A 23,601-nucleotide genomic window follows, 5' to 3' on the forward strand; every position below is an offset into this window, starting at 1 on the left:
TCATCTCCAGCTGCTTGTGCAAGTGTGCACGTGCAAACACTTCTGAGTGGCACACACACTCGTAGATAGCTGGCTTCTTTGAAGTTTCTCGCTAGGTTTCAAACACAAGCATTAAAAAGCAGAAGATACTGCAGGTTTTTGTGGCTTTATTTGAACCTTGCTTATAGTTCTAACAGTAAGACAATTGAGTACTGTATATCATTTTTCAAATACATTATGTTAAAACTGCTTGAAATTATTTGCTGGCCTACAATAACTGTTTAGCCATTGGTTGATAGCTGGGCCCTTCAATTTTTCTGTAACATTTTTCTGCCTAGAGCAAAACCGGACTTTAAACAATCCTCGATGCTGCCAATTTAAAGAACACGTTTAGTTTCAAAAACTTACTTTTATTTTTAGGCATGCAACTAAAATAATCCCTTGCAGGGATTGCTGTAGTTTATCATTTCCTTGGTTCTGTTAATACAAAGTGACGGGCACTGCTCATATTTCATTATTGGAAGGAATGCTCTGTGTGGAGGTACCTTAAGCGAAAGGAGAGAGTTTATTTTGTTTTCATTCAGCATGCTCCCTTTGAGTTTTACTGTGCATCTTCATTTTAGCAGGGAAAGAAATTTGAGATAATACTGATAAGTGAAATGTATTATTAAGGAAAAAAAATAAATGTTCAGTTTCAGACTCCTTGTGAGTTAGATTTAACGTGTGCATACTTCCCAGCTTTAATTATAGCTTTGATTCAGATTCATAGCTTTGTAGTCAGGCTTGAGTTTTATTGCTTTCCTTTTCTTCCTCTCCCCACCACAACTTTTTAATTGAAAACAGGGGCCTAAAGAGGCACCCTGGAATTTCTGTGTAGTGAACTGTCTCGGGAGGCTGGCATCACCTTACACAGATTGTATATCCCTCTCCCTTCCTACCCTACTGAGCTCCTTTGCTTGCAGTTCCACTAGGAAACAGTCCATCAGTACATTTTGTGGGACCAGTTTTCTAATGCCCCTCTGACTGCTGGAAAATCCTAATAATTATTACCACAATTTTTGTGAGATTTATGTGCCTTTATCGCTTATGTAACAGACAAATTCAACAACATGTATTGAACCCTCATAGGAATCTTCCCTGTCCCTTGGCTTCAGTTCTTAGTAAACTTCTGGTATTTGTTGAGGGAACCTGCCACAATTGGTGGTCTTAGTTTAGCCAGGTGGGGGAAGAAGAAAAGGAGAACAAGGTTGCGCTTCTGTGTAATTGTTTTGTGTTAAAAAATGAAAAGAAGTAGTGGTAGTAATTCATTTCTCAGCTGTTGAACAGATTAGAATTCCATTTGGGTTTTCTGTAAGGTCATATATGGTACCGTGTGTCTGACATGGAAAAGGTGGATCAATCTGTTACTTGCATAGCTCATCCTACATGTATGGTGCTGTGGAATGATTCTGTGCCCCATGACTAGAGGAGGCCACTAGGTAAAGAGAAAAGTTTATTCAGTGATGATCATTGGATCTGTACCCCAAGAACAGATTCAGCATCAGGATGGTTACAGTGCTTATAAAGATGCATAGCATAATGTGTCCATTTCTCATCGGTTTAACTTATGCTTTTGCGTTACATGCTTAAATTTTACATTTTTCCACATACAGAGGTACTTTGTCCATATATAGTCTTTTAAAATGCTTAATAGTCACTTCTCTCTTCTAGAATGTCCTGACATGTGCATGGATTTATTACCTTGGTTTCCTTGTACATGACCTGTCTGTTTAGAGATAATGGAGGAAGGCCTTTTATTTATGCCGACAATGGCATCTCCCAGGCAAGGTTAAATCTCCCCATCTTTTGCCTTCTCCTAGCGCATCTTTTCAGCACCGCTTTCCACAGTCAACGCACCTTTCCCCATACCACCTCCTTCCAGTTTCAGCTTTTCCTCTCATTTGTTTGTTAGAATTATATCCAGTCTGTCCTCCAAGAGCTCAAGGTTGTGTATATAACTCTCCTTCCTCCTTTATTGCCATCTGGTTGCCCAGCCCAACAGTTTTCTTGACAGTAAGACTGGTGTGGGTTAAGTGTATCTCTGCAACATTCTAGTGGTCACTTAGCTCCCATCTCATTCTAAATTTCTCACTGGTAAGCATAGTGAGGCAAGAGAGCCCTGTATCTGTCAGCCCTTCAAGGTAGTCCAGACAAGAAGCACTAACCATGAGTACTTGTGGTAGTACTACCTTTATTGTGAAGTTACAGTAGCAGAACTGTGCAAGTCTGAAAGCATTTCTCCCCTCCTTTACTTTTACGCTCCAGGAAACTAGGAAGGGTCCATTCTGAGATGCTTCCCATGTCCCTTTTGCTTCTGTGGGCTGATATAGCTTTTGCATGGTGGTTGTCTAGTCTGCGTCTCTTCCTCCTGTCTCCCAAGGTCATTCCCACATACCATTACAGTGTCCACTGAGAAGTTTTTCACCACTCTTAAAGGCATCAGGGTAGAGATATCTGCTGGCTACTATCTCATTCTGAGTAGTAAATTAGCCTAATTCCATTGCAGGACTGGGGGCCTCTGGCCTGCAATATCCCACAAAGCCCCTCTTCTTCCACTATAATCAGTGTTGGGAGTTCACCATGCTCCAGATGGATCAAAGCAGACCCTCACCCTTTCCTTGGAAAAGGAGAAGTAAGGCATGGTAGAAGTTGGCTATTGCTGAGTTCATGCATTCCAGCTAGAGTGTAGCACGTGCGGCTTTGTTTTCAACCATCTCCCACTTTCATCAGGGAAAGCACAGATGGCACAGTGTGGCTGAAGTGATAATAAAGGCTCTTGAGGTATTCTTGTCAGAGGGGCTCTCCTTCAGCCATACCATGCTTTCTTCTTCAAGGGTGGCTTTCTGGCTTTCACCCATTGAAGAGAATTGGCTCAGGCAGAGGTGGCAGTAGGATTCCTTGCAGGCCTTCTTTTTGGATTCAGGGATCTGTTACCATTACAGAAGAGCAGGTGGTAAACATTACTTCCTCTTTCCTGCATGGAGAATATAATACATTGATGTTAGGGACAAGCTTCTACCTGGGTGTGGATTTCCCCCCCCCCCCCCAAGACCTTCAGTCTTGATTCAGTTCCCCAGCCCTGTGATGGAACATTCCCTTAGTTGTTCCTCCCCCATGTTAGTTTCACTTACTTTTTCATTATCCAAGTGCATCATGTACTTCCTCTCTTCGTGATTTTCAAAAAGGAGGGCAGAAGCAGCACAGTATTGCAAGAATTCCAGGCCTACCTAGTTTGAAACTTGTGAATAACTTGTTGACAACTAAGAAATCATGCAAGCCATATTGTTTTGCACTATATATCTGTCAAAATGCAGCTCTGATTACCTAACTGGTAATTCCAGATCTGGTGGGAATGGCTTACTGGCTGGAAATTGTGAGCCCTCAAATGTCAACATGTCTGGAGCGCATATTATGGGACTATGCTGAGTTCTCAGGAAAGACTGGGGTATGAACTCAACTTGAAGCAAACTGGTTGCTCAGAAGGAAGCCCTGCTGTTTCTCGCTGCTGCTGCTGCTGCTGCTGCTGCTGCTGCTGCTTCTTCTTCTTCTTCTTCTTCTTCTTCTTCTTCTTCTTCTTCTTCTTCTTCTTCTTCTTCTTCTTCTTCTTCTTCTTCTTCTTCTTCTTCTTCTTCTTCTTCTTCTTCTTCTTCTTCTTCTTCTTCTTCTTCTTCTTCTTCTTCTTCTTCTTCTTCTTCTTCTTCTTCTTCTTCTTCTTCTTCTTCTTCTTCTTCTTCTTCTTGCCTTTCTTTCAAGACAACCCATGATTGTGAGAGGAATGCACCCTTTGAAGGACTGCATAAGATAGCCATTAGTCCAAATGACAAGCTTTCAACTTGCTGACTGATGCCTGTGTCAGCACCAACAATTGTCCACAAAGAAGTGTACTTGTCTTCAGCTAAATTATATAATTGCCTGTCAGGTGGAAACTGTTAAAGGAATAAGAGATAATGGTGAAATGGGCACTGTTGTTTAAAACCAGTTTGGTCTCCTCTCCCTTTTTTTCCCCCTAAAAAGGTTCAAAACATGTATTCTGTAGGAGTAGTTCATGCAGGAGCCCTCTCAAGGACAGCCCGACTGAACAGAGAAAGGGGCTTCAGATTGCAGATGCTGGGAGTAATGGGGATAATGGGGTGGAGAAATATGGAAAAGTGTTGGGGAGGCAGACCCATGTGTGTCTTTCAGCCTTCTAGTAGCTGGTAGATCTTGGCTGTACTGTCATCTGTTTCAGAATAAGATTCAACTACAGTGCTGTCTGCTTTGCATATGGAATTGAAGAGGGAGGTATATAATCCATCATTCCAGGCAGCATCTTCTTTTGTGCCAGCTCTGGATTGAGGCGGTTTGGGCCACTGCTGTTTTTCCTTCTTGTGCGTCATTTGGCATGGCTGCCTTCTGTGCCACCTGCTCGGTGACACAGCAGGTGGATCTGGGATGCATTTTCACTTGGTGTGAGAATGTCCAGTTTTGGAAGCAGCTAAAAATGACTTCTGGTCCTCAGGCCTGGTTCTTGTGCTAAAATCATAATTTGTCTTAATAATTCACTGTGGTGTTGATAGACAATATATGGATCATACTGTAGACTGCCCCTGTAAAAGTCAACCCCAACCTATTTGGTTTATTTTTTTGGATTTATACCTTGTCACTCTATCAGTTTACTAATCAAGGAGACAAGAAAAACAGGGGGAGAGCCTGCCTGCCTGCCTGCCTGCCTGCCTGCCTGCCTGCCTTCCTTCCTTCCTTCCTTCCTTCCTTCCTTCCTTCCTTCCTTCCTTCCTTCCTTCCTTCCTTCCTTCCTTCCTTCCTTCCTTCCTTCCTTCCTCCCTCCCTCCCAGACTCTGGCTGAACCGGTTGGGAATTGAGGGATTGAAGATGGAGAAATGAAACAGGGCTTCTGGACAAAGAGGGTACTGCATCTTTTTGGGTGGGGATGGGGATAGAGGATGAGGGAGGAATCAGGCCAGAAGGCAGATTGTTTTGTTATGTTTTGTTCATTTGTTTATATCTTTTTGTCTACTTTTGCTCAATTTAAAGTGCATTTTTTTTTAGTCAGTGTCTGGTGGCTGTTAATGGCAGGGCTATCAAATCCGGGCTGCAAAAACATGGATGAGCAGACTTCTCAGTATTTCTAGGGATTGCCCTGATTTTTGTAGCTCAGGTATGAGAGCCTTAGTTAGAGATGGAAGAAAGCTGAGAGGGGAGGAGTGATGGCAGGCCAGATTGCCCAAGTGGCAGGGCCTGACAGATTGGATTGAAGGGGGATTTTGTGATTTTTAAAATCTCTACAACTCTGTCACTTGACAACTCTAATGGCTCTTCAGGCAAGAAATGATGGAGGGAGCTGTGACTTATCAAGGGAGTGAATCTATTTATTTTCTTTTCTCACATTCAGCATATAGATTTTTACAGTGACCTACGAAGTTTGGAGTATTAAATAAATGGGACAGGTCCTTTGTAGACTAGTCTGGGCAATATTACTCATGTCAGGTTTTGTGTTGGTCCTAAAGAGAAAAGTAACTAACCCCAGCCTTGTAAGTCACCAATCCATTATGCACATACATTTTCATTGACCTTTATCCGTTTCATGTTGTTCCATACTCCTTCCCCTATTTGTGCTAGCTCATTCTTGGGATAGATAGAGTTGCTTTATGGGTGCTCTGTCTTTTTTCTCTCCTCTGCAGTCTTGGGGACCAGTTCTACAAAGAAGCCATAGAGCATTGCCGCAGCTACAATTCCCGTCTCTGTGCTGAGCGCAGCGTGCGTCTTCCTTTCCTGGACTCACAGACTGGTGTTGCTCAGAATAACTGTTACATATGGATGGAAAAGAGGCATCGAGGACCAGGTATAAATATAAGCCGTAGGAAGCCATGTGGACTTCCTTTACTAGGAATGTTAAAGTTCTGAGCAGCCACATGTTGAAGAACCAGCCTAAAATGGCTGATTGGAAAGGGCCTTTGGTAACTACAGAAGATGAGTAAGTCTCAGTTGTTCTCCCACCTGCATTCTCTGTGAGTGTATAGATACACTCCATCCCCAACTTATATCACCTCAGCTTCTTTATTTCTATGCAATGGAAAACCAGTACTTAAGAGAATACTTTTGTTTAACAAACTCCTATTTAGCAGACTTTGGATGCAATGGACAAACTTTCAAACTGGACATCCTCCCAAAGTCACATATAATCCTGCTGCATCAAAGGTAGTCTTGTTTATATTCATTTTACTTTAATGAGCAATTTATATAATTTGTGTAATGACATCATTACACCAACAATTTAAATTGATGTAAAGGATATATTTTCATATTTAACAGACATTCAGATATAATGGACATCCTCCCTCACTTAGTCCCTTAAATCAAAGATTAACTGTATTCTTAAATAGAGCTGAGAGGAAAAGACATGTTTATATTATTACTGAGACAACCTGAGAATAGTGTACATTATTTTTCAGAAGAAAAATCCACCAATGATGTGCTTACTATTTTAAAAGACATTCAGTTTAAGAAGGAGCCTGACTTGCAACAATAATGTAAAAATAAAGTGATATATTATATGGAATTTTTTGATGTTCCTCCTTCTATTTTGTATGTGTGTGTAGGCAAGCAGTATTAGCTGTTTCTGAGTGGGAGACAATGAAATATACTGCTTAACATTTTCCTCTCCATTTTAAAAAACTGTAACATGGTCTTTTCTGTGTAACCTTTTTATTGCTGAAAGAAACATCCAGTGGAAATACAGAGGCCTTGGTTTAGTTACTTACCTGAATAGATGGTAAACAAACAAACAAACAAAAACTTGTAGTGGGTGATTTTGAACTGAAAAAGATTAAGAAGTTAAGCAGCATTACTCTATATGTATGCATGGGTGTTTCCACTTCTTCCATTGCCTAGGGAAATTAAGAAATTAAGGAATATGCACAGGGAAGAAGGAAGTTAGTTGCAAAGGAAATGGCAGATTTAAATTGTTCAGATGGTGAAAGTAGTGTTCTACATCAACCTTCCCCAGGTACATTCTAGATGAAAAATTCTGCAGTTGTGCTCCCATCATGATTACGGAGAGCAATATATAAAGAAAGCAATACAGGGAGTCCCCGGGTTAAGAATGCCCAGTTTAAGGACAAGCCATAGTTAAGAACAGAGCCTATTGTAGCAAAATTCAAGTTAAATACACAATGATTCGAGTTAAATACACAATGGTTTGAGTTGATTACACAATACTACTTATACAGTATTGTATCATAATACTGTTCCAGCTTACATAGAAATTCACCTTAAGGACAGACCTTGGGAACGGAACTCGTTCTTAAACTGAGGACTACCTGTAGTCTGTTTAACAAATACATGACACTATTATGATCAGTTGATTAACACTTATGCTAATCCTTCTATCTTTCCTGATTCAAGATTAAATGTAGTCACATCAGGATGTGTAAAAGTTAGTTGTGTTAAAATGGCCAGTGCATTCTGGCAATGTGATTCTTGTTACGTGAACTTTCAACATTAAATTAATGTGATCCTTGTTGTGTGAAGTTTCAAAATTAAATTAATAACCATTATTTTCTCTGTTTTCTTATCCAGGATATAAAAATGATATCTAACTGATAAATCTTGAGGGTTTGTGGGTTTCTTACTGAAAGAAACATCACAAGATTTTCTCTTTATTCTCAAGATTATGATAACTGTGGGATCACATTTTTTACCATTTTTACAATTTTTTGGTGAAGCATGAGTTCCTTTTCTCATTACTGTTGAGGTATAACCATGGACAAGCTGGGTTACCAAGGCTCATTTCCCAGCTAAGCAGGCCAACTGATGAGGAACAATTGGTACCATGTGTATAGGTACTTGTGCTGGAATTAGTAGCTCCATTCTTTAGACAAGTATTACAAGACAGTTATTATCCTCCTTTTTTGTTTCATTTGCTGAGTTGTCTTTTAGAGAAACTGTTTTGTTCATCCATTCATTCTTTCTCAAGAAGGTTGTTTTGCTTTTATCTGTCTAAGCCTAGAAAACTTAAATACAGTGGTACCTTGGGTTACGAAAGCCTCTGCTAATGAACTTTTCAGGTTACGACCAGCGCAGGCCGCAAAAATTTACCTCGGTTTGCGAACTCCGCCTCGGCCATTTTCCCTCCCATGACATGGTCCGCGGCCATTTTTCTGCCCTTGACACGTGGTCCACGGCCATTTTCCGCCCCTGACATGTGGTCCGCGGCCATTTTTCCGCCCCTGACACATGGTCCGTGGCCATTTTTCCACCCTGACACGTGGTCCGCGGCCATTTTCCGGCCCTGACATGTGGTCCACGGCCATTTTCCACCCCTGACACGTGGTCGTAGGGAGGAGGACTCTCCCTCCAAGCAATAGCCACCTCCCTGTCCTCCATGCCAGAATGGATTAACGGTAATTACATTGAACCTTATGAGGAAATTTCCTTTGGGTTGCGACCAATTCAGGATGCGACCAGAGTCACAGAATGAATTAAATTCATAACCCGAGGTTCCACTGTATACAGTTATGACCTAGCGGTGTTTTCTGGTAAATGTGATCTAGTGGCATTAAAGCTATCTCTGTGGGTCAGGGTGAGCCTCTGGACAGCAATCTGAAGGAGGCCAAGATGGGCCATGAGACAGGCCTGTTATTAGGACTGAAGAGTAAGTCAATGCATTACTAGAAGTATAGTACAGTGGTACCTCGGGATACTTAATGCATTCCGTGACTCTGGGCGTATCCCGAGTTGGTCGTAACCCGACGCAAATTTCCCCATAGGGTTCAATGTAAATCCGGTTAATCCGTTCCGCCCTCCGAAGTTGGTCGCACCCCGAAGCAAATTTTCCCATAAGGTTCAATGTAATTACCGTTAATCTGTTCTGGCGTCCGTGGACCATGCGTCAGGAGTGGGAGAATGGCCGGGCGCGGCGGGAAAAAGGCCGGGCACGGCGCAGCGCAGCGCGGTGGGAGAACGGCCGGGTGCGGCGCCGCACGAGAACGGCCGGGTGCCGCGCAGTGCGGCGTGGCGGGAGAACGGCCAGGCGCGGCACGGCGCAGCATGGCGTGGCGCAGCGCGGTGGGAGAATGGCCGGGCGCGGCGCGGCGCGGCAGGAGAACGGCCGCGGACCACGTGTCAGGGGCGGAAAAATGGCCACAGACCATGTGTCAGGGCGGAAAAATTACCGTACCCCGAGGCGGAGTTCGCACATCAAGGTAAATTTTTGCGGCCGGAGCTGGTCGTAACCCAAAAAGTTCGTTAGTAGAGGCGTTCATATCCCGAGGTACCACTGTAATGATCTTCAATCTGTAATTGCTCCCATCAGTCTTACAGAGAAATGGTGGGATGTGGGGAGTTTAAAAAAAAAGTCAGTTCCAGGAGCTCCCTGAAATAATGGTAGGTACAGAAGTCCTTTGCTACTACTACATCATTTGAGGATCTCTTCCATTTTTTCTTACAAAATAGTCTCTAGGAATTATTGATAATTCTTATGTAAGGGCTGATGTATGTGCTCAAAGAAAGCCTCCAGTGGATCTCTCCTGGAAAAGTCCAACTTCCCCAATAGGTCACTGCATGATTAAATATTTAGCATTACAGCTTAGGGCTCTAAGGCTTAAGCTCTAACCTAGTCTTCTCCTGGGTTGTTGAATACTTTGTAAATACAGGTGATCAACTTTTGCATACCTGCATAATTAAAATAGATTGACTTCAGCTATTACAAAAACACATTTATAAATAGCACTGGCACTTATAATTTTTTTTCCTAATTCCTTTTCTCTTTGGCTTATGTACAATTCATGGCCAAAATTTTTGCCTACAGAAGCAAAACCAACTTTTACTTTTATTTTTAAATTTTGGACAAAAATCACTCCTCTGTTGTACCAACCTGCTCTTGCATGGTTCTCCAAATAAAGGCTGTATCTCATGGTGAACAGTTCAGGGTTAATTTTAAACAATGCTGTGCACAAGTCCCTTCCTCTCTCCTCAGTTTTTTTCAGTCTGAGTTATGGCTCTTCCATGCTAATGAGATAAATAACATAATTCACTGTAGATGCAGCTATTTCCTCAATAATCAATCGGTTAGAGTCTTATGTAGTTGCCCTGTAGGATGCTGAAATGCAAGGTAGCTCAGGAGAATGGAAGATGACCCCACCAAACCAAACCAAATCAAACCAAACCAATGCTTGCCTTTTCACTTCAGATAGACCTGGCTAGATGTATAGATAGCTAGGAACATCTCTCTTCCTTGATTTTTTCCCCTATGTTTTGTCTTGTTTGTGGTCTTTGGGTAGAGAATAGAGAGAGAGAGAGAGAGAGAGACATATTTCTAGGAAATTATCTTGCAGGGACTTAGGATCACCATATCCCCTTTCCTTTTCCAAAGTCAGTGGCTTCTGCTTTTGAAGATTGATGGAGTCATGAAGAATCCCTCTCAGATGAATTGGGCTGTAGTTGCACAGCTTGTTTGTTAGCACAAAACCTTGTCAATTAGGAAAGGAAGAACAGTTTTTTATGTAGGACAGTTTCCAGCCCTGTTGTGCCTCTTTTGATCTGGGCTTCTAGGGGTTACCTGCCCATTTTCTGAGTTGGAAAGATTTTTGTCAGTAGGAAAATGGAGTGAGTAACAGAGATGTGTTTCCCCTTTTGCGTTTTTCTTAGGAAGTACAATTGTGCTGCAAGAATAAATGTACAACACAAAACAAAAAAATTCCACCCAGCTGCAGCTTCTTCTGTTTAAATGAACTGGGACAATTGCTTGTTATAGCAACCAGGCTAGCAAGCATCCTTGCACCCTACTTTTAGCATGTGCTCTGCCTGAGTTTAATCTTTCCATTTTGTTTTGTTTTATATGTCTCCCACTTGATGTTTTCAAGCTACCAGTTGATGCTGCTGTTCTGACATTGCCATTACCCACCTCTAAAAAGATCCTGCTCTCAATTTGGATGACCTAGTTTGTCACTGATGGATAATTTTGCAGATGAATGTGATTCTTTGATTCAAGGTTGCATAAACGGCACTTTCAAAATGAGAAGGAAACTGCCAAATGTCACTTACTTTGAAGACATCCTGTCTTTTGCTAAGGTGTCTATTATAACGCATCATGCTTGATGTAGTTTTAGCGACATCATAGCACTGTACAGAATTATGCACCACAGCTCTGCATGCACATCTGAACACCTGATCTCACAAGTGGAAGGAGGGAATAACTTTGGGACTGCAATTCACACATTTTCTTCCACTTCAGTGTATGTCACTTTGAGTGAATCAAATGCCAAAGTCTATACTGATGAATCAAATGTCGATCTATTTAGCATGAGAATTTATAAATTCCCTCTGAAAACTGTTTAATATCCTTCTAATGACAAACATTCAGAAGGCATTCCCTTTTTTTTTAGACTAAGGTATGTATATTAGGAAGGGCCAGTTTGGTGCTTAAGACTAGGACTAGGAACAGGGAAATGTGAGTTCTAATTCTATCTTAGGCATGGAAGCCAACTGTGTGACCTTGAGCCAGTCACTCTTTCTTAGCCCTCAGGAGAAGGCAATGGCAAACCATTTCTGAAAAGGTTGCCTAGAAAACAGCAGAGACTAGTCTAGTCTGACCTGAAGGCAAATATAAATATATGTATATTAGGACTGTGCAGATTCAAACGGCAACATGGGATTTGGGACATATGCAGGTGCCCCTGTAGCATCTGTTGGGAACAAAGCAGATACTGGTAGCCCTCGGGTTATGATGGTAATTGGGACCAGAATTTCGGTCAGTAAACAATGCGGTTGTAAAGTGTGACATCATGTGACCTCATCACTTAGTGATGACAATCCCAGCAGTCCCTGTTGCTGTCATTAAGCAAGGATTGTGGGTCGTTAAGCGAGAACCTCACATGACCATGACTTGCAACTTCCTGCCAGCTTCCAACCAGCAAAGTAAATGGGGAAGATGGGAGGACGTTGCATGTCCAAGCCTTTAATTAGGCAGCTTGCAAGCAGGCTGGTGGACAAGTTGAGTGCTACGAAGTGCAGGCAGGCAGGGGGGTGCTGCAGCAAAGCATGAGAGTGGGGGGTGGGTGCTGTGGCACAGCAAGGGTGTGGGGTGCTATGGCCTGGCATGAGTGCAGGAGGATGGGCAGCTGCCGCCCCCTGGGGCCCGCACTCACCCTGCAGCCTGGGGGCTTCTTGGGAGAAAAAGTGGCAGGAGCAGGAGCAGCTTACCAGAGTGACTTGCGACCTCCTGCCAGCTTCCCCACTGACTTTGCTTGTGGGAAGCCGGCAGGGAAGGTTGCAAATGGTGATCATGTGACTATGAGACGCTGCAACCATTGTAAGTGCAAGCTGGTTGCCAAGTGCCTGAATCGCGATCACATGACCATGGGGACGTTGTGACGGCTGCAACTTCGAAGACTGGTTGTAAGTCTCCCTTGTTCAGCACGGTCATAACTTTGAATGGTTGCTGAATGAGTGGCTGTAACCCAGGGACTACCTATATGATTTTTTCCAGGTTTAGAAAACAAACCGTTGCTTCTGGCAGATGCTAGATCCTTGCCTACAAGTGCTCCATTTAACATTTTGCCCTTGAGATCTGGACTGCTGTACATGCCTAATGCATATGTGGAAACTTTATGGAATTAGCCCCCGTTGGAGCTAAGAACATTAAAAAATACTTAATAAAGCCAATAGCATGGAACCCAATTTAAATTCATTAATTTAATAGAAACATACCCAACTTGAGATGATTTTGAACCTATGGTTATCAGATTCAATAGAAAAGCGTAGCTTGAGGAAATAGCATATATGAAGATGTTTTGTCATCTTCATATTTGGATGCAAATATCAGCTTGGTGAATGTGAAATTCGATGAATGGTCTAGGATCTCCACGCTTTTAAATGTATTAGTTGTACTCATGGGACTAGGACCATCACATCATTATTTAGTTATTTATTTTTTTAAAAAAAATCTTTGTCTCTGATACCAGTTTTAGGATTAACACTTTTGCCTGAAGGTCCTGTTTTTTTGCTTTGCAAAGGAATAAATATAGATTTCATAAAGATTTCTGATTTGTTTTACCATGTTAGATAAATAGCAAATATAAGGTGGTTGAGGGGCATTTCTTGGGAGGAAGAAGGGAAAATTTAGTCCCGTATCTTGTGGCTGCTATTAATAACAGCCCTGCTGTGTGAGCTGCAGTAATTGCCAATTAGCTTCTGGGGGCAAATCAAGGTTCTAGTTGTTACCTATAAATACAGTGACCATATTTTCTTGGAAAAAATAAAAGATGAACCTGAAAAAAAGAGCAGAACTGAAAGGGGTTCATAAGGATAAAAAAAAAAAAGGTTTATGTTTATAACTTTGTTTTACAAAGGAAAATTCAAGAGCAAAATCAAGAGAAACTTACCAAAACACATATTTTAATAAAAGTATCTAAAATCACACAGTCTATGTCAATTTATTTTTAAAAGGCAATTCAATTTCCATATTTTTCACATGAATGTAAAAGACTGTGCATTAAGTGGCACCATTTGTACGGTAAAAGTTCAATGGCCTAAATAAAGATCAAAAGTGAGCTTTTGAAAAATCAATAAATCTAAAAAACAGCTTTCAGAAATAAAGGACTCTCCTTTATAAGAAAGGATCACTGCACCTATAAAGCCCTACATGGCACAGGGCCTTGCTATTTGTGGGACCACTTGTCTCTCATACTGTCTACCTGTCATTTAGCTGGCTTCAGGGCCAACAGCTAAACAATGTCAGTGTCATTTAGCAGGACCCAGGAAGTGAGCGTTTTGTTTTGCTGTACCTACCCCTACCCACCCAGAGATATGTATGGTTCCCACCTTGCCTACTTTCAAGTGCTCTTTAAAGAAATATTCTTTCCCCAGGCCTTATGTCAGTGTTTCTCGACCTTGGCGGCTTGAAGATGTGTGGACTTCAACCCCCAGAATTCCCCAGCCAGCATGGCTGGCTGGGGAATTCTGGCAGTTGAAGTCCACACATCTTCAAGCCGCCAAGGTTGAGAAACACTGCCTTAGGGTGTTTAAACAGGTTCCTTTTAGCTGGGGGTGATGCTGAAATATGTTTTGTTGTTCCCCTCATACGCCCATTTTGATTTTATATAATGCTGTGCATGTGTTTTATGTATAATACTGTTGTCTTTTAATGCTGTAAAGCCACCCAGAGTCATTTTGGAGTTGGGCCACCTAGACATTTGACAAATCAAATGAATGAACAAATGAGTAAATAATTTTAAAAGTAGGACATTCTACCCTCTCAGGCAAATTGTACACCGCAGCCCTTTCCAGTGAAACTAAGTAACATGTAATGGGGCATCATGGTGGCAAGCAAATTGTTCACTAGGAGTTCCCTAGTAGAAAGGCAGGACTGAAGCAGCCCAAAGCTTATTTTGGGAAGGTCATTGTACCAGGGAGAGTAGAGAAATATGCAGGTCAAGATGCTACCAGCATTTTAACCCTGCAAATTAATCTGAGAGTTAAAGTCAGAGTCTTCACTAGTCTGAGCACTAGCATCTAATTTGGATTAAAGTGGCATAGCATCCTATTTTTCTTTCACAAAATCTAGTTGAGGTACAATGAAATGTGTTCCCCCATGTTTCTGTGCAGGCTTATAAAATCAGTGAATATTCTTAGATGTCCTCTGGTAGATTCCTTGCATTTTACCACACTTTCCTTGATTCTGAGAATATTGATAAGCTTTCAAGTTTGGCCAGTTGTGGTTCTTCAAGGAAAATATTTTCCCTAGATATTCAGACATCCATAAAATATGATAGAAAGCAACTGGACTAATTACAATGCATGAAATTGCTGTAAAGAAGCAAGTGACAAAGGACAGTACTATAAAAATACCCCCCTTCCCCCTCCCCAACCCTTGCCTTATACAAAGTCCAAACATTTGTTTCTCTGTACTGTCTACTGCCAGTGATCCTCCAGGGCTCCCTATGGTCCCTGCAAATGCCAAATATTTGAATCTATGATCTTTTGTGTAAAAGGAGATACTGAACTATGGACCTTTCTTTTCTAATATGTTAATATTGAGCACCATTCTCTGATCCTTCCTTCTTCCCTCCCTCCCTCCCTCCTGTGACTTCCAGAGAGATATATAATATTCAGGTAGCATATACGGGTAGTCCTTTCTTAACGACCACAATTGGGACTGGCAACTCCATCACTAAGTGACGCGATTGTTAAGTGAGACATCACATGACTGCAACTTGTGATTTTACTGCCAGCTTCTCCATTGACTCTGTTTGTGAAGTATGCAAATGGCAATGATGTGACTGTGGGGACGTCACATCACTAAACAAGGCAGTCATTAAGTGAGGACTACATGTACATGTTTGTACTAACCCATCTAAAAACTCTAAATCTTGTAAAGAAAGCGAATGGCTAAATCTCACCTGTTTTTGGTAATAATTGCATCTTGACAGCACCTTGCACTGAAACATTGGATGAGACATAATATTTTGCCAGAAATCAACAGGTCTTTACATTATCTAGCAAAAGATGGTTATTAGAAAAAAAAGAGACTATTTTTTGTTGTGCTGGTAATTAAAAAACACAGAAGACCCTATTTGTGAAGCTGATTAAAGAGGACTTCTTTGAACTCATCACATGTGAAATATTACAACGCACAGCAATATTTACTGATAAAACCTTTCCGAGCAATAACTGGGAATGAAAAACTGTTTCGTACTAAGCTGGGTGCTGCAACTTTTAATATGTACTTTTTCTGTGCTAGAATGATTAATCTTGGACTCCCTCTGAAAAATATTATTTCGTAGTTATTCTAAACTTTAAATGGATTTTTACTAGACTATATCATTGAGAGAGACTTTGTACTTAAATATTATTGATGGCCTAATTAATGCATATGTACTTATTAATTATTATCATTAATTATCAATAATTATCATACTGATTACCATATAAATAGTAGGAGGAATCTAAATACAAGTAATTTTACATGTAAGAGACTTGGTTACTTGTATTTAGATTCCTCCTGTCATATTGCCATGCAGTGGCTCAGTATACACTTTTTGGGCCTCATCCTGGTTTCTAGACTTGTGAAAAACATATGTAGAAACTGTATTGTCGAAGGCTTTCACGGCCGGCATACAATGGCTGGTGTGGGTCTTCCGGGCTGTGTGGCCGTGGTCTTGAAGTCTTGTTTCCTAACGTTTCCTAACACCCCCCCCCCCAGATCTCTATAAATACCCACAGAAGGGTCACATCACCCTGGGCACAGAGAGAACTGCTCCTGTCTGTGCTCCTGCACTCTGAAGATGCCGGTCACAGGTGCTGGCGAAACGTTAGGAAACAAGACTTCAAGACCATGGCCACACAGCCCGGAAGACCCACACCAGCCACATGTAGAAACTGCTTATCTTGCTAATAGTAAAAAGAAACAGCATTCAGTCTACTAATACTTGTCACAACTATCATCTGGCCTTAGTAAGTTCCTGTGATACTTTTTTAAGCCTCTGCAGCAGAATAAGCAGGAGTAGTATTGGTGAAGACTAAAGTTGAAGAAATGATCATAGTAGGGTACAGAGGACCAACTTTTCCTGGTCCTAAAGAGGAGGAATTCAAGAACCCTTGGTCTTGCACTAGTCTAACATAACTGACTCCAGTGAGTCTGTATTTTCTAACCTATTTATGAATCACCAGATAATTTGTTCGCCTCAAGAGGAGGAAGGGTGGATCAGCCTAATTTCATTCAAACCCTTATTGCCAACAAGTCTGGATGGTTCACAATAAAAACAAAGCAAAGCCCTGCAGTAACATTTGCAAAACTCAATCCAGTTTGTTTAGGGTTTTTTTTAAGAAAAGGGGAAGGTGAAATCCCCCCCCCCGCCCCCCATTATTAACTGTTCTGGTTTTTGCTGGAAGAAGAAATGTAATCTGGTTCTTCTAATAGTCTGCTTTTTTTTTTTTTAACTTGGCTCAAAAGGCTTGGCCATTTCTTTACTTTAACATTACTAGCCCAGTATTGTCACATTAATTACAGTATGACTCACTGCCAGCATCCAACATACTGAAATAATCTCCATCTTGGATTTTATATGTTTTATGTTTTTTCAGGCTCTTAGTTGCAGTGATCTTTGAAGATAGTGGTGTTATCTCCTATTTCCAGTCTGCTGCACCTTGATAGGGAAAACGATTGCCCATAGGGATCTCTACATAAGAGAGAATGCTGGAATCTCTGCCTTTCTATAGTGATGTTGTTTAGCATTTCACTTGCCTAGGAAATAAAAGATTTTAGTCTATTCAGCACTGGGCCATATTTATATGAGTGGAAATCGTATCAAGTTATGAGATAATTCACAAAATGAATATTTTGAAGAAATGCCTTAATATTCTTGTAGAAATTCTTGTATGAGTTTTTTGTATTACCTAAAAGTCTACTGATTTTTTTAAAAAAAACTTAATTCTACTAAAGGAATGTCTGTCTGTCTGTCTGTCTGTCTGTCTGTCTGTCTGTCTGTCTGTCTGTCTCTATCTATCTATCTATCTATCTATCTATCTATCTATCTATCTATCTATCATCTATTTATCTATTCCAGGTAATGGTATAAAACTGGGATCCTTGTGGGTTAGAACTCTGTATACATAAAGAGCACAATAAAGACATTTTTGCTTGTTTACACCTGCACCCGTCCAGTCCTGATTTATCATTTCTTTTAAAGTTTTCTTCACTTTATTAGTGACTTGAGTCCTTCCCTGTCACTTTTGCTGAGCTAAGAAGAGCAACAGTTCAGCTCCTAAAGTATGTGCAAATTTGCTCAGTGCAGCAGCAGATGATATGGGAAAGATGATTACCTACGTCACTGGACAAAGATCACAGATAGTACAAATTAAAGACTTATCAGGAAGCATGGTTACTCATGCTGACATCCAGCAGGGCCATCCAGAATCCAGATATCCAGAAACAGCAACATCAGCAGAAGCCTGGGTACTGGAAGGTGAACCATGAGTCCTGCTGAAGATGAAAACAGACTGCCTAGAAGTTCGGCAGGATTTCAGCGCTGAGCCAGAAAGAAATCAAGTAGCTCCAAACAGACAATGATTATAGAGATGCGGAGCTGATCCTGGAGTGGTGTAATGATCCCATGTATAAGTGCCCAGGATTTAGAATCTAAGCACAGCATATATAACTTCAGAAGAAGGTTGTGGTAAAAAAACTTCATGTAATAGCTTGCTCCACTTGCTGAGTGTTTTTTTTTTTTAATTATTTAGTCATTCTTCTGACTATGAACATGCACAGCACAGCACAGCACAGCACTGAAACATCTTTCATCCATGTGCATTTGATGTAGCTTTAAAAAAAAACAAAGACTAAACCAAACCAATCTTTTCCTGTCTGTGTCTGATGGAAAGAAGAGCCAGGGCACGCCTCCTCCCTTCCATTCTCTAGTCAACTTCTTAATCTGTTCTTATTGGAGAACCTGATTTAATCAGTTTTGCAGTCAGACGGAAAAGTCCCTGGATTGATTTGCCTTGTTTATATAAGTAATGTACACTTTCCCTAGGAATAAAATTGATGGCTCAGACTGTATTTGGTAGTATATAGGCATCACACTTGCCTGAAGACCTATAATAAAAACATTCAGAAAAAGGGGATTGTTTGAAGAAAAATAGTTTCAGGAGATGAGTTGGAACATGTTTCATATGTTCTGTAGGTAAGGCAGACTTTATTCTTATGGGATAAAATGTCACATAGATCTGTTCTGCAAGCTATCGTATACTCCATGTGTGTGTGTGTGTGTGTGTGTGTGTGTGTGTGTGTATGAACAATTTTACATTTATAGCTAGATTGCTGGGTAAGCAACATGCAGCTAAAGCAGATTAGAGAGATCTTTAGATTCCTCCTTCGATCTCCTGGCTTAACTGCCATAAAAAAGTTAGAATGCAGTAAACGCAGTAAGTCACCTTATTATTCTAATTTCTCTGCCATTCAATGATTAACTACTGTATTTCCCTGCCTGCCAGTCATGCTTCTTCTGAAGTCAGTGTGTGTGTCTATCACTATACAGGTAGTCCTCGCTTAACAATCACTCATTCAACAACCATTCAAAGTTACGGCAGTGCTGAATGAAGGGATTTATAACCAGTCCCTGAAGTTATGACCATTGCAGCACCCCTGCAGTCACATGATGTAAATTCAGGGGCTTTGCAGCCTGCCCGCACATATGATTGCAGGGGTGCTTCAACTCCCCCCACCCACCTATCTCCCCCCATGTATGTCCTTTTGGCCCCCTATACTTGGCAGCCCCTGCCATCCTAGCTGATATTCACCGTCTTCTTGCTGCCCCTGCTAACCAAGCACGCCTGGCCTGGCCCTTCACAAGGCAGCTGCTGACTGCATGAGGCTTTCTTTCCAAGGTCGCACATGGTGGTTTCCTCACGAGACCTGGGAAGATGGCCTCAAGTGGCCAGCAGCTGCCTTGCGAAGGGCCAGGCTGGGTACATCTCATCAGCAGTGGGAGCAAGAAGAAGGCGAAGGTCAGCTGGGGCAGTGGAGCACAGGGCGGCAGGGGCCTTGGAGTGCAGGCTGGTGAGGGCAACTGCAGCTGGGACTGGGCAGGGGCAGCTGAGGCTTCTTGAGATGGCTGTGGCTTTGCACCATGCTGCTGGGCCATCTGAGACTTCCAGGGGCAGCTGCAGCTTGGCACTGCAGCCCAGGAGCTTCTTGCAGCCCCAGAGCCATAGCATGCCAAGAAGCTCCTGAGCTGCAGTGTAGCAAGCAGCCCCAGAACTGTGTGGTTCTGGGGCTGCTTGCCACCCCACAAGGCAGGATGTGGATGGCCAAAAGGGCAGAGATGGGGGGGAATAGGCAGTTGGGGGGAGTTGAAGGGGAGCCAGTCCTTTACCTTGGAAGAACCAAGGCTCGGGGCTGGGGGGAACCAAGCCCAGAATGGTTTGGATTGGGGTGGGTCCTTGGCTAATGACTACTGGAATTTGGTTAATGGTGGCAATGGTGAGTGCTGAGATTGTCGTAAGTAAATGATGCTGTCACATGATATCACGCTTTATGACCACATTGCTTAGCAATGGAAATTCTGGTCCCAATTACTGTCGTAACTCAAGGACTACCTGTCTGTATATCTGTTACTACATTCTCTTTAGAGTTAATCAAGGGGTTCAGATAAACGTAGCTGGCAAAGAAGGAAAGGACAATGAAGCCTTCTTTGTAATGTTTGAGAGGGAGGCAGCAGTATGTCAATACCCCCAAAAATGTGGGTGGTACATCTAGCTTCTGTTCTCACTGGCAAAACCTTGAGAGCTTCCTCTAGTCTTCCAGCCAGAAAGGGGACAGAGTATGGGAAAGTGGGAAAAGAAGTTTAGTACTGGTATGATGTATATTTACTGGCAGAAATTCATTCTTATGACCCATAGGAGGAGTTTAGAGAGTTGTGAGCCATGTTGCTGGATTTAGGAATCAAATGGCTAACTTAAAAACAATAAATTAGTGGTTGAAGAAGTAGTCCTTCAACAGTTTTTTGAAAGTCTTACCAAGTCCAATAGGTTCTGGGTTCAAGATTACCATCCTGAGGCAGGCAAAAAAGCAGCAGGATTAGCAGAGGATTATTTAGTGGCCCAAAATGAGAGTGAGAGCAGAATGACCTCCATGCAAGTCCTATATGGAAAAACATTCAACAAATAATAAATTTGAATAAATAAATAAATAAAACAATAGATTAATCTCTCAACAGAATGAATTGTAAGGTGACATAAGAAAAGAGGCTATGGAAATTCCTTGGAACAGAATGAAAAGAATCACGTTCCAGAGTGCCCCAGAAGTGTGTGAACTCGGATTTATGCTCATGGGAACTCTGAAAAAGAATGCTTGGTGGGATGATGCACTGAAAGAGGTTGTGGGTGAGAAAAAAATGAGTGTAAGAGAATAATTTAATAGAAAAAAATGAGAGAAAGATACTGTATTATGCAAGTAGAGAAAAAGATACGAAGAATATAGTCAAAGAGCAAAGAATGTTTAAGATTAAAAGAGGCAAGTAAAGTGGGGAGTGATTTTGATAGGCAAAAAAGTTATAATGCCTTTATTTTTTTGTTATCTCATGTCTTTAAGTTTTTTGCTTACCAATTGGTACTCTTTTTCTGCACTTTGCATACATTGCTTACCTTCAAAGGGAATAGCATGATGGAGATGTATGTATGTATATTTCTAGCAATATTGTCTTCACTTACAGATAGTTATCCTGAACAAGATGCTTAGGGGGCCCATTGCCAGCTTTAACTAGTTCATTTGGAAAGTTTAAAGTTAAAATAAAGTGATACTCAGTGCTGATAAAAGCTGTTTTGCAGATCAGTTGGTTGTTCTAAAAAGTGGTGTTCAGCTTGCTCTGGATAGAGCTGCCTCCTTTCTAAAAACCAATACAGTTCACAGTTTAGAAGTTTTCCTAGGTCCAGCGGGGTCACTTGAAGCTCAAGATGTACATTCTCTAGTGAGGGCTGATGCATCAGCTGAGACTTTTCCAGGACAGGAATAATCTAGCAACCTTTATCCATTATAAAGGATATATTGCATATGGGACTATTCTTGGCTTAGTGTTATGGTTAGACATGGGTAGGATCAATTACTGGGAAAAACTTATACTGAAGCTGAAAGTGCTTCATTGGCTTCAGGACATCTCTGAGATCAGCGAAAACTCAATGCTCTGTGTTAATTTATGGGTTCCTACAAGATTTGTGGCCCAGGTACTCAAAGGAATACTTGCTTCCAGATCCACCTTCCCACACAGCGTAGAGTTTAATCTACTAAGGTTCTCTCCTGAGTCCCTTGCTATGAGAGGTGATATGAGCAGTGCCCAGAGAGAGATCATTTTGGTTATGGTTCCCCCATCTGTGAAGCTATCTCCCTTGTGAGATATACAGTGGTTTCTTTTCAGGGAAAGAAGGCAGCGGCCTTTGCACTTTAAAATGCTTTAATTGGCTAAAGTAATACTATTTTCAGTGCCATTTTTAGTAGATGCTATTGTATGTAATTTCCAGCACGGTAACAGATGCATTGCACCTGCTAGCAAGGATGATATGGTACTTCTACAAGCCAAATAGGTCAGCTTCTAAGTAAGGGAATTAAAGGACTTCATAAATTGGAAAATAAAAATAGAAACATACCACTGAAGTACATTTAAGACTCCCTGTCTCTGGCCTCATGTTTTGGGTATTTAAGAGAATTAGAGTGAGAATTAGAGAATTAGAAAGAAAGGTGTGTAATTAGAGTTCATTATCAATTTTACTACTATTTATTTCTTGCATTAAAGAAGTGCTATGCAAAATGATTGTCCCCATGTGATATCAATTATAGCTGATGTTGATGTTTGATGTTCTAGTAAATAGAAATCCCTGCAAAGAGGACTACTTCTTCCAATTTTCCCTTCCCAATCTTTAAATTTTACTTGTTAGCCTAGTGTTGCCTCCCAAATATTTATTTGCAGACAACTTTTTCAGTCTGTGTATACAGAAGAAAATAGTCTCTTGCATCTTAAAGTCTGTGCTACAGTTAACCAATTCACTGGCAATGCCCTGCTAGACTCTTTGTCACTTGTGCAGGGGTTATCAGGCAGAAAGATAAAAAATTCCAGATTGTGTTTTTCTGTGTCACCTATTTATGTCTCTTCCTTAACATGCATCTTATGTTATTATACTGTGATTCCCCAGAAGGATGCTGAAAGAAAATCAAGCAAGATGCTTATTTTCAGAAGAGCACAAAACCTGAGCTCTTTTTTGCATTAAGCTTCAAAGTCCCATGTCTGAGCCACTGACCTTATCCCCTCATAATGGAACCCAGCACAAGCAATCTTTGGTACCAGTTCACACGTGCTGCAGGTTGATATTCATCAAGTGAGAGAGATGGATTGAGTTATTAATGCACAGCATTAGGCAACTGAGTATAGCAGTTCATACTGCAAGTCCATCACTGACCTAATGTAATAATTATGCCTCCATGCTTTGTGCATGACTGCATCCTATACATACAGTATATGCAGCCATGATCCCAGCAGATGCAGAATTGTTCTAAACAAAGTCATATTAGGCTGTGATTTCAAAGGAGCACTCGGCATCTTATTAGGACAGAAAACATCCAGACCTCATAAATGAGTGTAATATAAATAAGATTAGGTCAAAACTGTGTGAGTTAATTTTTATTAGGTGTACAACAGGTTTTTTTTACCAACAATTGTTAGAATATACTGAATTAGATATTCGAGAATATAGGGAGGCCTGGAATAAGGAACTGGAATGTCTGATAAATGAACCTCAGTGAAGAATCATCAAGGGCTCACTTCTATAGATTTAAAACTGGAGACTTACACATTTTTAAGGAAGGAAAAGGTGGGTTCATCTAATAGTTGTAGCGTTGACCATGCAAGGTTGACTCATAAAATGTGATCAAGTATTGAGGTTTTCCTTTGGAACAGAGTTTTTTTTCACATAATTTGCTCTGGAAGATGCATTGATTGTTATAGATGCTGATGGATTTTTGAATTCTCTGTGAGTCATTTTGAAAGGAGGACAATGGAAATAGATACGACACACTTTTATGAAACACCAGAAAAACAGATA

The 23,601-nt window shown here is 41.2% G+C and overlaps 1 protein-coding gene across 6 annotated transcripts in view; it reads left to right on the forward strand.

Moving 5' to 3' along the window:
• DPF3 (double PHD fingers 3) overlaps positions 1 to 23,601 on the forward strand; it is a 213,600-nt gene that overhangs the window by 84,351 nt on the left and 105,648 nt on the right. For all 6 annotated transcript variants that reach the window (XR_015797012.1, XM_088145559.1, XM_088145557.1 and 3 more), the window contains exon 2: positions 5,697 to 5,857. Coding sequence is in view for 5 of the 6 variants with exons in the window: in XM_088145557.1 (XP_088001683.1) it covers positions 5,697 to 5,857 (161 nt within the window). In the remaining variant the exon portion in view is untranslated. The remainder of the gene's footprint in view (positions 1 to 5,696; positions 5,858 to 23,601) is intronic.

This window comes from Python bivittatus, unplaced genomic scaffold, assembly GCF_059951505.1.
Source record: "Python bivittatus isolate LINGU-HERP-01145 unplaced genomic scaffold, Pbiv_v1 ctg000480_np1212, whole genome shotgun sequence".
Classification (NCBI taxonomy): Eukaryota; Metazoa; Chordata; class Lepidosauria; order Squamata; family Pythonidae; genus Python; species Python bivittatus.